Source organism: Lontra canadensis, unplaced genomic scaffold, assembly GCF_010015895.1.
Source record: "Lontra canadensis isolate GAN:19392208 unplaced genomic scaffold, GSC_riverotter_1.0 scaffold56, whole genome shotgun sequence".
In the NCBI taxonomy this organism is placed as follows: Eukaryota; Metazoa; Chordata; class Mammalia; order Carnivora; family Mustelidae; genus Lontra; species Lontra canadensis.
In genome coordinates, this window is record NW_022631050.1 from 5,418,717 (window position 1) to 5,432,904 (window position 14,188).

At 40.4% G+C, this 14,188-nt stretch overlaps 1 protein-coding gene across 3 annotated transcripts in view; it reads right to left on the reverse strand.

The window, feature by feature from the left end:
• Window positions 1-14,188, reverse strand: part of MCF2L2 (MCF.2 cell line derived transforming sequence-like 2) — a 242,334-nt gene that overhangs the window by 94,137 nt on the left and 134,009 nt on the right. For all 3 annotated transcript variants that reach the window (XM_032875453.1, XM_032875452.1, XM_032875451.1), the window contains exon 15: window positions 1,358-1,443. In XM_032875453.1, the coding sequence (XP_032731344.1) occupies window positions 1,358-1,443 (86 nt within the window). The remainder of the gene's footprint in view (window positions 1-1,357; window positions 1,444-14,188) is intronic.

The window sequence follows — 14,188 nt, forward strand, 5'->3', positions numbered from 1 at the left end:
CATGCGATTTTTTTGCTTGTGGATATTTTTTCCAGGCCTCAAAGGCTCCTTACTGTCTTGAGCATCAAATCTAATCTCTTCAACCTGGTCCCCAAGGCCTTATGGAATCTTCCTTTCCTTCTTGATTTCCCATAGCAGTATTTTTCCCACTGCCACTATCATCAGTCACGAATCTTATTCATGACCACACCTTGTGTAAGTTAACCAATGGGCCATCATTTCTCCTGGACCTTTTGAAGTCTTGAAACTCCAACCCTAACTGTGCTCTTCCATTAAGCATCTCTTCCTCCCAAAATATATACTTAATCACATATGTTATTGTGCTACTGACTAATTGTTTCATGTGTTTTTTCCTAGCTAAAATACAAGTTCTGAAGGTAGGGACTGTGCACAGTGCTATCACAGGGGGCTTAAAGTAATCCCCCCGCCCCCTTAGGCGGTTAGCATCTGACTTGATTTCGGCTCAGGTCATGATCTCAGAGTCATGAGTTCTGAGCCCCAAGTTGGGCTCTGTTCTGCACATGGAGTCTGCTTAGGATTTTCCCTCTCCTACTGTCCCTCTCTGCCTTCCCTGCTCACTCTCTCTCTCTCTCAAAAAAAAAAAAAAAAAAAAAAAAAAAAAGATACACTGTCACTTAAGGACAAAAACAGAACACATCAGTCTAATGAAACTAATATGGGCTTTAATCAAATGGCAAGTTCCTGAAGACTTAGGTTCATTTACTTTACAGACATATTTTGAGGGCCTGCTAAAAGCTAAGTATTATCATAGTCCCTGGGCACAAGAGTGGCTCATAAGTCAGTAAGTTAAATGGCGTAGATACAAGTAGTGTGATGATTGCTAGAATAGAACTAATGATGTAGATTCTGAGTATAAAGAAGATTTTTTTTTAAATGAATTTCCTCTATGCTTTTGGTGTTTACCACACGAATTTAGGCTTTCTGAATGGCAGAGCAGTCACATGCATGCAAATATCTTCCTGTGGTCTGAAAATAGCATTGAATTTGTATAACTTGTGTCTTTGGGGAACCTATTCCTTTTAAATGCTTTCAAACCAGTAATTCAATCTATCAACATTAGTTTACATTTACTGTTTTGTTTTCTCTTGATAATTCATTTTTTAAAAATACTGAGTATACTTGGAACTTGGTTTCTAAGTCATGTGCAGCTCTTGCTTTTGCTTTTATGAAATCTGTGAGTTTGTTCTCAGGTACATAAATGAAGATTAGTATGCAGAATAAATATGTGATTTTACCTGGGGAAATGAGTGATGAGATTTAAAACAGAGGATCCACTCTCCTCTCCCTACCATCTCAAGGGGTTAAAATGATTCCTGCCCAGGAACTGCAATCTTACCTGGTGGGGGAAAGATTTTCAGGACTGTCAAGCTGCTCTGGCTTAGGGTTCTCCCCATCGTGACTGCTTTCCAGTATTTCTTCATTCTGAAGTGAAAGAAATTTTGGTAAGACCGTCTATTTTATTTGGGGGCTGTATATTTTTTCTTTTCCCCAATTTATTTGTTTTGTTCATTTTTGTTTTCAGTGTTCTGGATGAGCACCACGCCCAGTCCCTCATCTTTCTCTTTCTCGGATTTTTCCCAGCCCCTCTGCAGATCCTTTACAGTTTGCCCTTCAGGCTTCCTTTAGAAACATCAAAAACTCTTTCTCAAAAGCAGATAACACTTTTCCTTAATAGTGAACAGCTATTAATATTGTACTACCCCTTCCCAGTTGACTCACAGTAAGGATTCAGAGTTTGAGCTAAGGGGAAACAGTGAAGAGATCATTTGACTCAGTAGTTCCTTTCTTTCCCCTCTGGGGGTAAGAAATGAACATGTGGAGAAATTGCAACCTACCCAAGGCCAAAGAGTTAAAGACAGAGACGAAATAAACCCAGAGTCCACTCTCACAGGCTGGTAATCACAAGTCCATTCTAGCATACCATGTCCTGGGACAGCTGGTACATTACGGTGTATAGATTGGCTCCTGGTACAGGCTTGAAGCTGGGGGTCGGAAGCCTGGCTCACTACCTGCCAGCTCTGAGACCCTGGGCAAGTTCACTGAACCTTTCTACCTCGGTTTCCTCCCCTAGTACATGGACCGCACGGCACTATCTACCACACAGGGCTGGGGCTCTTTTTCAGAATATTAGGCATTTAATTATCAGAGAGAGGCAAAACTACTCATTTTACTTTCAAGAAAATATAGTTTTAACAAGGAAGTGAATTTATAGAAACTTGATATCAACAATAGAATCTTAAAGATATTGACTAATAATGAACACGTCGATAATTAGCCAGCTTTTGAATTCTTCCTGCCTTCCAGGTTCTGTTTAAATGAGTCCTTTCGTGCTGTCACAAAAGGGAGTATAGATTTTGAATGGGCCTCTAGCAAAAGTATTGTTTAAGGAAATATAGTGAGTAGATACATAGATTCTCTATAAATTAGAGCTGAAAGGTGAAGGATGAGCTTTCCCCAGACTAAGGAACAGATGAGAAGTCTCCTTGTAAAACAGCTCAGCTAGGCTCTCAGCTGGTTGTTGACAATGCAAGAAGAGAGGCCTCTCGGGCACCTGGGTGGCTCAGTGGGTTAAATCCTCCGTCTTCGGCTCAGGTCATGATCCCAGGATCCTGGGATCGATGGAGCCCCTCATCGATCGAGCCCCACATCAGGCTCTCTGCTCAGCAGGGAGCCTGCCTCCCCCCCTGCCCCTCTACCTGCCTCTCTGCCTACTTGTGATCTCTGTCAAACAAATAAATAAAATCTTAAAAAAAAAAAAAAAAAAAAAAAAAGAGGCGCCTCTCACTGGATTAACAGAAAGCAGTCAAGGTAAGGTGGTTTTTGTCATTCACAATGCCAGGCACAGAAACAGCAATTCAAAAATGTTCAATGAATGAAAGAAAATCAGGGATCATTGATCTTTTTCACTGATGTCCTCCCAAATCTGGCATATCCAGAAAGCAGGCTAACAAATAAAGGGCTGTTTGGGATACCAGTTTTGCATTCAGCTCTAAACTACATAGACAATCTTCAATTCCAAGTTCCTATTTGTTTCTTTTAAAATAGGATATCATTTCACTAGGCATCTAAATTGTTAGTATCCGCTATTACATATATATGACCAGATACTCGTAGATATTTCTCATTTCAGTCAATATACAGAAGTAAAATATCGGTCCCCAGATTCAAATCAATCTGGTTATTTTCACCACACCACCAGAACTCTTTCTTCACATTTTCTCTATAATGTGGAACTGATCACTATGGCTGTTAATGCTACATCACATCCTTCTCTAGTTCCTCCCTGTGATGTCACTATGCCTGTGACGTCACACCTGCTGGACTTTGAGCTCTAGCTTTATTTGTCTTTGGGTCCCTAAAACATCATACACGACCTTTGTAAGGAGTAACCACTATTCCTAACCAAACTTCCTCTCACCATAAAACTTACTACTGCTTATAAAATGAACTGTGCTCTTTCCAACTCTTCTGTTGGTCTATAGTAAGTGTGGTATATTGTACAGTCTTTTATTTCATGACAATCTAAGGACAGAAAAATAACAATGACTCAAGGTAGTATAGGTATGGACTGTGATCTTTTACGCTGAATGATGATGTCCTAATTTATAGATTTTGTAATGCATGAGACATGGGCTTGCTGAAATGCCTGGGCATGGACTTGGTGTCAACCCATATTCCTAGGACCACGAGTCAAATGGTTGATGTCAGGGTAGAAAAAGAATCCTCTGTTGATCAAGTTTGATGGACTATAACCCTGTTGCCACTGAGAATGTGATGGGAAGGATCCACAGCAGATCTGGGTGCTGTTTTAATAACTTTACTGTATACCAATATTTCGCTAAGGTTTAGACAAATTAGTTGTGTTCTAGTGCAGTAGCTTTCAAAGTCTGACCATGGCCCACAAGAAAAACATCAAAACATACATACACACATATTGGGATTTATAATAAATATGTATTTGATCTTGTCCTATATCTGGTACAGATCTCCTAAGACTTGCAATTTCCTAAGTGATAAGAGCCATGAAGTTTTCTTTTGTTATTCATAAAAAACCCCTTTCAATCCCACCAGAGTTTATGTTAATAAGGTAGCTTATGGGGGCTGGTTGCCAGGGGAACCAAGCACATGATTCTAATTCGGGGGTGGGAACTTTCAGTTCCCTTGACCAACACCCTCTGGGGGCTTGGGGAAGGGGGCTGAAGACTGAATTCAACTACTAATGGCCAATGGTTTAACCTGTCATGCCTATGTAATGAAGCCTCCAAAACACCCAAAAAGGGAGCCTCTGGGTTGGTGAGCACATAGAGATGGGGAGTAGGTGGCTTGCTCAGAGAGCACGGAAGCTCCATGTCCTTATACCTTGCCCTATGCATCTCTTCCATCTGGCTGTTCCTGAATTACATCCTTTTGAGATAAACTGGTAATCTAGTAAGTAAAATGTTTCTCTGAGTTCTCTGAGCCACTCTAGCAAATTAATCAAACCCAAGGAGGGTATAATGGGAAACTGATCTATAGCAGGTTGGTCAAAAGCGCCAGGGACAACCTGGACTTTTCAAATGGCGTCTGAAGCGGGTAGGGGAGCAATCTTACAGGACAGAGTCCTTAACTTGTGGGAAGTGATTCTATCTCTAGGTAGACAGTGTCAGAATTTAGTTAATTGCTTGGTTGTGTTGTATACACACACACACACACACACACACCAGACATACGTATAGCTGATATGACATACTCTATTTTTAAATTAGGCCATCCTTGTTGCATTCTGCTCTTCTTTATCTTTCAATGCTTGTGAACCCACTAAATTGAGTTCACGGTCACCATTGCCACCTGAACTTTGAAAATCTCTTAGATAGTGAAAAGAACACAGATTCTTCATGTGAAAGGTACATCTGGGTGGGAATCTCTGGCTTACTTTTTATTTAAAAGTGACCTTGGGCAAGACTTCTTTGCACCTTAGGTCTCTCCGTAAAAGTGGACTTACTGTATCTGTATCAGAGGGTTGTTGTGGTGATTTGAGGTAAGGAATTCAAGTACTTGGTACAAAGAAACCTTGATAAATGGTATTTGAGGTTGGCTCTTTAATATCTTTGTGGGGATTAAAATGGGTAATGTCTGTAAAGCACCCAGGGACACTGACCTGCAGTAATTGCTGGGCAGTTCCTACCTGCTCCTGTGTAATAGAGACCCCGTATTTCTCACTAGCTGGGAAGTGTTGGCCAAGTCACATAGGCTCCCTGGGCATCAATTTTCTTCCGTATAAAATGAGGGAGATGTGTGAATTGGTGATGAAACACCCCTCTGCTTATAATATCAAATACTAACATAGATACTATTGCTTCTGATTTTGAGATGAAAGCTAAAATGTAGCCACATTACTTTGGGGGAGAACTTTAAATTAAGCTTCCTCAAAGGTCTAGAAGGAAGACCATATTTAAATAAATGCTTGCTTTTTTCAAATATTGGGTCTTCTGCTCCTTTTATTTTGAATAATGAACCAAGAAAATTGACCACAGACCAACCAACCAATTGCTGCTATGCTTTTTGTTAGAGATTCCTTAGGAGTCTCGTGAATTATAGAATATGCTTTTTGATTTTTTTAAAGATTTTATTTATCTGTTTGAGAGAGAGAGAGAGAGAGCATGAGTGTGTACGGGGAGGGGTAGAGGGGGCAGGAGCGGGACAAGCGGACTCCATCCTGAGCATAGAGCCTGCCGTGGGATTTGATCCCACGACCTTGAGATCATGACCTGAGCCAAAACCAAGAGTTGGATGCTTAACCAACTGAGCCACCTAGGGCCCCTAAAATGATGCCTTTTTAAAGCAGAGCAACAAGTTCCTCTGGAATCATATCCTGTTTCCCTTCAGTCAACCCTGACTTAGAGTTGCCCCTAGGGTATCTCAAAGAGTGCATTTTCTCAGCCAGCTGGTGATTTAAAAGGGAATTGATCCACAAATCACCTTACTGGAGGACTAATCAGGTGGAAAATACCCTCCTCATTTATGTTTATTTTATTCTCAAGAAAAAGTGGTGGCTATGAAGGCAAGCAGCTGTCAACTGCTCTAGGCCCAACATCACTCCCCATACCCTCATCTCTACCCCAGTCTCTCCTGACTTTCGAAATGACATCAACCGACATACAGGTCCTCTAGCAACAAACACGTAACCTAACTGTTTTCGTTACATCTTCTCAACAAACATGTAACCTAAGTGTTTTGTTTCCCCCATATTTTGAAGAAGGCTGTGTTTCAAAATTGAGAGAACAGGCTAATTTCCTGGCTTGAAAGGAATTTTGTTTAAAAATTTTATTTCAGGGTCGCTGGGGTGGCTTAGTCAGTTGAGTGACCAACTCTTGGTTTCAGCTCAGGTCATGATCTCAGGGTCATGAGATCAAGCCCCGCATTGGGCTACATGCTCAGTGGGGAGTCTGCTTGAGATTTTCTCTCCCTCTCCCTCTGCCCCTGCCTCTGCTCCACTGTGTGCATGCTCTCTCTCTCCCTCTGGAGAATATCTTTTTTTTCTTCTTTTGAGAATATCTTTTTAAAGTATCAATCAACTTTTTAAAAATACCTACTTTTTAAAAAGTATCAGGGTGCCTGGGTGGCTCAGTGGGTTAAGCTACTGCCTTCGGCTCAGGTCATGATCTCAGGGTCCTGGGATCAAGTCCCACATCGGGCTCTCTGCTCAGCGGGGATCCTGCTTCTCTCTCTCTCTCTCTCTCTCTCTCTCTGCCTACCTCTCTGCTTACTTGTGATTTCTCTCTGTCAAATAAATAAATAAAAATCTTAAAAAAAAAAAAAGTATCAGTAGCTGGGGGCACCTGGATGGCTCAGTCACTCAAGTTTCCAACTCCTGGCTTGGGCTCAGGTCATGATCTCAGGGGTGGTGGGATTGAACCCTGGTTGGACTCTGCATTCAGCATATAGTCTGCTTTAGATTCTTTCCCTCTGCACCCCCTGCCCCTGCCACCTCTTGCATGCATGCACATGCACTAAAATAAATAAATGAACAAATCTTTTAAAAAAGAAAGTGTCAATAACTGATTTTCAATTGATTATTAAGGTTTTTGGTTTTTTGTGGGTTTTTTTTGTCCCCAAAGGAGAGATAGCAACATTTGAACTGAATCAAATTAGATTTTCCCTACAGTTAAATTATTACACTTTATGATTTTAGGGATGCTTGGAAAGCAATTTCAGTTCCAACACTTTTAAAGTGATGGTACCTGGTAAATCAAGGTGAAAGTATCATTTATTGTTTTATCACATTTCTTTTAAAAAGAAGCTACTAAACCTTATTGTGAGGAAAAAGTAAGGTAGATAAAGGCTGAACCATCCTCTTCATTTCCATATAAAGAGTGACCATTGCCAAGTATTTATAGTTAAGCATTTTACAAAATTATAAATTAATCTTGAAAACCAGAGGTGAAGAGGTAGGACAAGTAAGAATTACTGAAAAATTACACAATGGTGGGGTAAAGGGAGGATAATGGGGGAAAAAGGAAAAAGAAAACTCTCCAAAGGCCATTCAACCTCCAGCCTCAGGCCAGTCCAAGGTGGTCTCAGAGACAGTCCCAGAGTGAAAAGCATCAGCCCTGGGAAGGGATGGCTCTGCCTTTTCCTTTCCATTGCCAGAACTTCTGGGGGGAGGAGGGGGGGAAACCTTTTCTTTGTCATTTTTTTTGTTTTTGTTTTCTCTTTTTTTGAGATCCAGGGAGTTCTGATGTGGAGAATAGGAAGAACTTTTGAAAAACAGGACCACTTAGAGACTCTACCATGGGAACAGATTGCTAGCTGGCTAGTCTGTCCTGTTTACGCACCATCTCACCAGCCCTTCCCAGCACATCTTTTCTTATTCTTCATTGCCACTGCCAGAAGAAGCCACTGCCTTTGGATAATAGGGCAGTCTTTCTTTCTTTTTCTTTTTTTTTTTTCTTTTTAATGACAAGTATTTCCAGAAGGGTTAAGGAGCTGTCAGTCACTCATCATTCATGCACTGCTATGAATTAGCTCATTCAGATATTCTCCTACCATTAGACCAGATCAGCTGTATTGTGTAGGCACTTCCAAGAGGGAGGGGAGAGGAGACGAAGGTTTTAGCACATATTAGAGCCTTTTGGAGGAGAAGGACAGGCTTGAGAAGACAGGCAAGAGCAGTCCTGAGGCTTTGTGGGAATGGGAAATGAACAGAGAAAGACAGGGGAATGGGTCCCAAATGTAAACTTTTCCTATTTAAAAAATTTTCCAGGGTCTCTTTTATCTAAGATCTTGGATTTCCCAGCCATTAGTAATTAGTCCAATGATCTTACTGGTTAAATTGGTTTTTAAAGACTGGACTAACACTCGAAAACAATGTTTATAATATTTTGTTCATGAGAAAAGTGTCTTTTTAAAAAAAATGCAACATTGTTTTGACAATGATTTACAATGCTGTAGTTCTGTTTAAAGTATCAGAAATTGAGAAACATGTTGCAAGATACCTTTCTCCCACTCCCAAACCAAGAAATGTTGCCAAGGACATTGAAGTTTCCTATATATTTGGAATTCTCTCAAGCTATTTGATTTCATGTGGTTTTAATTCTCAATGTATAACTGTCAATGTAACATTATTTTTGTGTGTCTGTAAATCTTAACTTGTAAATAAAATCACAAGTTTGAAAGGTATTTTTTTAAACCAATCTTTGATCCCTAACCTATTTCACAAGTAATTTCCACATAACCTCAAGGTCAGCTGGCTTATTCTCTTTGGTATGTGTGTTGGAGGAGAAAGCTACAGCTCATAGGAAGAGAAGGTGTGGGTTGCTGTTACAGACGTACGAAACCCTACAAATGTTGGACTCAAATTTTTAAGTCCTCACTTTCTACTGTTTTTTTTCTGAGTGCTCTATATTAGCAAACAAATTCATCCAATTAGAAATCCATGATGGAAACCTCAAGGTATCTTCAATATCTTCTCTCCCTCTCTATTAAATCAGTCCCCTTTCTTCTCTGCCTTGATCTACTCCTCATTCATCACACTTTCTGAGACAGTCTAGTGTGTTCAGGCACTGGGGAGGATATCTGGATTAACTGGTATAAGCTCTGCCCATCTCCCTTTTTCTGCCATTAGGAGGCTCTTAACACTGGAGTTACACCTAGACTGTGATACCTGCTGGCCGCTGGTCCATCTACCTGCCTTCTTCTATTCTACTCTTCATTGCCATACCAGAGTCATCTTTCTAATACATAGGTGTCCTTCCTGGCAACAACTTCTAACCAAAGCCTTCAGCAACCTGTTCTGGTCTACCTCTCTGGCTTTCTCGAACCATTCCCAGAATAGCCTATACCCCTTCAGATTTTTGATACTTTATATCCTTCCCCATCTTGACTGCCTTTCTCTGTCTTACCCAACTTTCAAAGTTGTATTTATTTTTCAAAGCTAAGTTCAAATGCCATCTCCTTTATAAAAATATCCCCAATATTGTTGTTATGAACTGTTCCTTCTTCTGCCTTCTAACATGTTATATTCCTTTTAGCAAAGGTATGTCATTCTCATCTACATTATAAATTATTTGAAATATATAGTTTCCCTCATGAAACTTGTAAGTTTCCTGAGTTCAGGCCCCATGTTAGAATTGTTTCCATATGACCCATAGCAATTGTTTTAATATATAGTAAATGGAGCAGAATACGACACCCAGATTGGACCAATGAAATATTTTAGTCAACAGTGGTCTTAACTGTTATTCTGTCCTTTGTCATATAGCTCCCTCAATGAAAGTACATTCTCATAGATTAATATAATCACACACTTACTTCACTAAGTTCTGGACTGTATTAGCCTAAGAGATCTATATCTACCTTAATGAGCTCTCTTCATCCCGAGTCTTTATGACATATGAATATAGCCTCTAGGCAAGTGTGGCCCAAAATGCAATCCTTATACCACCTGCATTCTAGTTGCCAAATTAAAAATATTGAATTTAAAAGTTAAAAATTCAGATTCCTGGACTATACTCTAGCCCTCCTGAATCACAATCTGAGGGTAGATCTTGAGAATCTGCATTATTAATAAGCTGCTCAGGGCTACAATCCATAGGAAACCCTGATAATCTCCATTCTAGAAATTCCTCAGAAAGCTTAGTTGGGGGCTGCCTCAAAGACTTTGTAGATTCTCTCAATGACTAGACTTCAAGCATCACAGAGGGTGAACCCTGAAATGTGCTTACAGTTTATATAGTTCTCCTGTTGAGAATCAGAGGTAAATGAAAGCTCTGGGGACTCCAAGGACTGAGAAAACAAGGAACTGAATTTGGACCTGATCTGCTATCATTTGGCAAAACAGTACATATTCAAGATCAGGAGAAGCTATTCAATTTAAGACCCGGGCCTGACCTCCCTTCAGCCACTGTTCATCTTTTACACAGAACATTTTATCTATAAACATGGGATTAAATGGGAAACTAAAATTACAAAGAACCCGCTGTATGTGAGGCATCATGCTAGGTGCTCCCCACATATTTCTCATGTTTTAAATATTTTTATTTCAATTTGTTAACATTATCATTATTATTGAAGTCATGTAGTTCTCATTTAATCAGTCACCTGTGGGGTGGCTTTATCCCCATTTTGCAGAAGAGGAATTTAGTGTATGAGAGATTAAGTAAACTGGTAAATAGATTAAGTAACTAATAGGTTATAGGTAAATAGATTAAGTTAGATAGATAAGTAAACTGTTAGATTAAATAAACTACGAGTTTCAAATCCCGGTTCCACCATTTACTAGTTGTGTGACCCTTAGGGAAGCTCACTTAACTTCTCAGGGTCTCAACAGCATCACGGATAAAACAAGGGAAACATCAGCTTCCTCATCTTTTTCCTTAAGGTATTGAGGATTTGGGATGAAATCAGGTACATACAGCATGCAGCACAATGTCTGGGCCTCGCCAGTGTTAGCAACCTCTCCCTCACCTTCTCATTCTCTAACTTACAGAATTTTTTTTTTTTCCTTTAATTTTTATGGAGTAGGCTGTTTGCTTGCCAGCCTAAAAAGGCCTCTGCTATGCTAAGCCACACGAACAGGTGCCCAGCAACAGTTTGTTGGTGCTCACAGCCAGTAGCTCCGCCTTTATCCTGAGGGTTCACATTCATGAAAAAGGAATTTTCATCAGCGTCTGGCCTCTTTCCAGCTCTGAAGAAGCTGTGATGCAAAGAGCCTGGAAAAGCAGCCCTTGTGAGTCATGCTTCCAGGTTCCAGCTTCCAGCTGGTGATGTAAAGGACCCGAATCAGCCATATCACCACTGCCAGCAACCACCACAAATCCCCACGGTTGGGCTTTCCCAGACTTCGTCGGGGAGTCTAGCGCAGGGGTGCACAGCTGCCAGACGGCCCCGGAGCCACAGCCCATTTGTCAGGTTGAGTGTGCATCCCTTCCAACAAGAAAAGCCAGGAGTACCCCACCTGAGAAGATGGAACGCCTTTTTTGGAAATGAGTTCTCTGATGACGATAAAATCAGCTTGATTTGGTTGCGTGATTTTGTTGTATGTAGTGACTATCAGTGAGTCTAGGGGCAATCATGAGTGGCTTTGGTTTATTTATTTATTTATTTATTTATTTTGGTCTGTGAGCATTTATCCAAGGAAAGCAAGGCGTGGCATTTACCACAGTGTTATGATCTGCATTGTGCTTTCATTTTGTCTTTACATTCTATGTCAAAGGTCAAGGATGTCTGATTGTCCTCAGAGTCAGAGGTTATGCATTTTGGTCCTCTGTCCTGGACAGTGGCCACAAAACACAAGCAACAATGATTGTTCTCGATGTTAGCCAACCTCCTTGCCCCTCCTTTCAATAAACCATGAGTCACACAGACATAAATCGAAACCTTTTTTCTAACCTACTCTTTTTTTTTTTAACCAGTTTTCTTACATATTTTGGAATGACGATTTCCCTGGTTATACTACCTACCTTGTCAAATGCTGATGGAATTTATTGGTCCTGAATTGATTTTTAAGTCTAGGACTTGGGGATTAATTCATAAACCCTCTTCCTTCCTACTCATGGTCATTCATGACTATATGGATTCTGCTCACACTTCTCATAGCCTTGGCTTTTAGAAGTAGAAGTCTGACCAGCCTCTGTTTGCCAAATTGAGGAAGTCTGGCAGACAATTCCTACTCTGCTTCCTTCACTGCCTTGACTGTTAACATAATGTTGTTGCAGGAAAAGCCCTTCATTAAATACACAAGTGAGGTAACAATAAGGAAAAAAAAAAAAACAACAAAAGCCCAGGACAATTGTAACATGGGCTTGCATTGGCTTACCAATACCTATGCTATTGGTGATCTGCCTAACTATGAGGCAGCCAGCACCCTAGAAGGATGGGCTTAGAATCTGAATTAAATAAGCAGCACGGGCAAAGGGAAGAAACCAAAAATTCTAGTGGCCAGAGCTTCTTGGATTCTACCTAAGATTTTCCAACTCTATAGGCCTCTGGTTCTTTCCCTGCCCTAGTTCCTGCATTATCTATTTTTACCAATATATAAAATCAAAGTAAATAATAAATGTAGCTTATGGAAACCTTTCATCTTAAACACCCTAAGGTCTTCCCTGAGAAAAGGTGCCTTACACTTACTGACTATATTTTCCTTTTTTTTTTCAACAAATAAAACAACAGCACTCATATTTATTGTTCACACTTAACTGAAATAACTCACTCAATTTTTGATTCTTTTGTATGAGAACCTCCATGTACACACAACCCCTCTGGCATCTTTGTAAATTGTATAGGCCATAAATACACTGTTTAAAGATGAGGCAAAGAAAATCACAGAGCAGGGAGGTAAGTTCAAATCACACTGTGGGTTAATAGCAACAGCATGTAAGTTCAGGGGCTGGACCTGAGCTTTGGTGCAGTTGACCTAGCTCTCACCTTCAGAGATGAGATTCTCGGAAGCCCAGGGTACAGAGATGGTAAGGTGGTGCTCAGTTTTGAAGGTGATCACAGTTAAGCCCTTTTTATGTCGTGCAATAATTCCGCAAACTTCATGGATGTCAAGTCTAACGAAGCTTCATTACATTTGCCCATTTCAAAAAACTGCTCGTTACTCTTTAAAATGGCTGATCACAGCTGTGTGAAACTGCAGAGTGTTACCTAACTCTGGAAGACATGGTAAAGCAATTTCTCCCACCGCAGGGGATTCTGAAACACTACAGCAATGTTCTCATCTACCTAAACAGACAGAAGATTGCAGCTTGTTAAGAAAAGTCTGCTGGGAACTCCACTTCCCACCTTGTTTATGTCTCAAGGAAGAAAAGTCGGAGACCCCCTTTCTGCCTGACTCCATCATGGGCGGTGGAATACCTGTGGGGTCCTCTATTCAGACCACGAGGCACAGAAGCGGAGTCCAAACTGTTGCTAAAGTGCGTGTAACCCAGGGTCCACGGGCGTCTGCCTTCAGAACATTCCGTCAGTCAGATACTCACCTTTTAGGGAGGCAGGAGGAAAGGAACCCCTTCTAGGGTTGTTTTTACGGCAACACATTTTTTATTTGGGCATTTAAATATAATGTTACTTTACGATTATACGGTGCTTGGCACTTTTCAAATTTCCGTTTGCTGCTCAAAATTAGTTTCAGGTAATAGCTATTGTTATCCCCATTTTTACAGATGAGAAACGGAGGCTTAAAGTGGCTTCTGTGGCTTCCAGGCAGGTGTGCCTGATTCCAAAGTTTATGCTTTCTTTTTTTTAACTTTGATTTTGAAATAATTATGGATTCCCGTAAGGCTGCAAAGAAACATACAAGGAAGTCTCATGTACTCTTCCCCCACTTCCTCTAATATTAATATCTTACACAACTAGAGTATAGTACTAAAAGCAAGAAAATGGTGTTCACACAATCTACAGAGTTTATTCAGAGTTCACCAGTGGTGCATGCATGCGAGTGTATGTGGCTGCATGCAATTCAGCCATGGTTTTTTGCACATAAACCACACACTGTCCTAGCAATTTTAAATATGAGTCAGAGTATAGGAATGCACAAAATGACTTTTTTCTTAATAACATAGTATCTACCAACAATTACATCCATGACCAGTTTTTCTAGTTGCAATTAAGAAGAAAGAAAATGAAGAAGTCCTACCAACCTCAGCTCTTAAAAGCACTAGTCTGTGCTATGTGCCGTTATGGCCACATC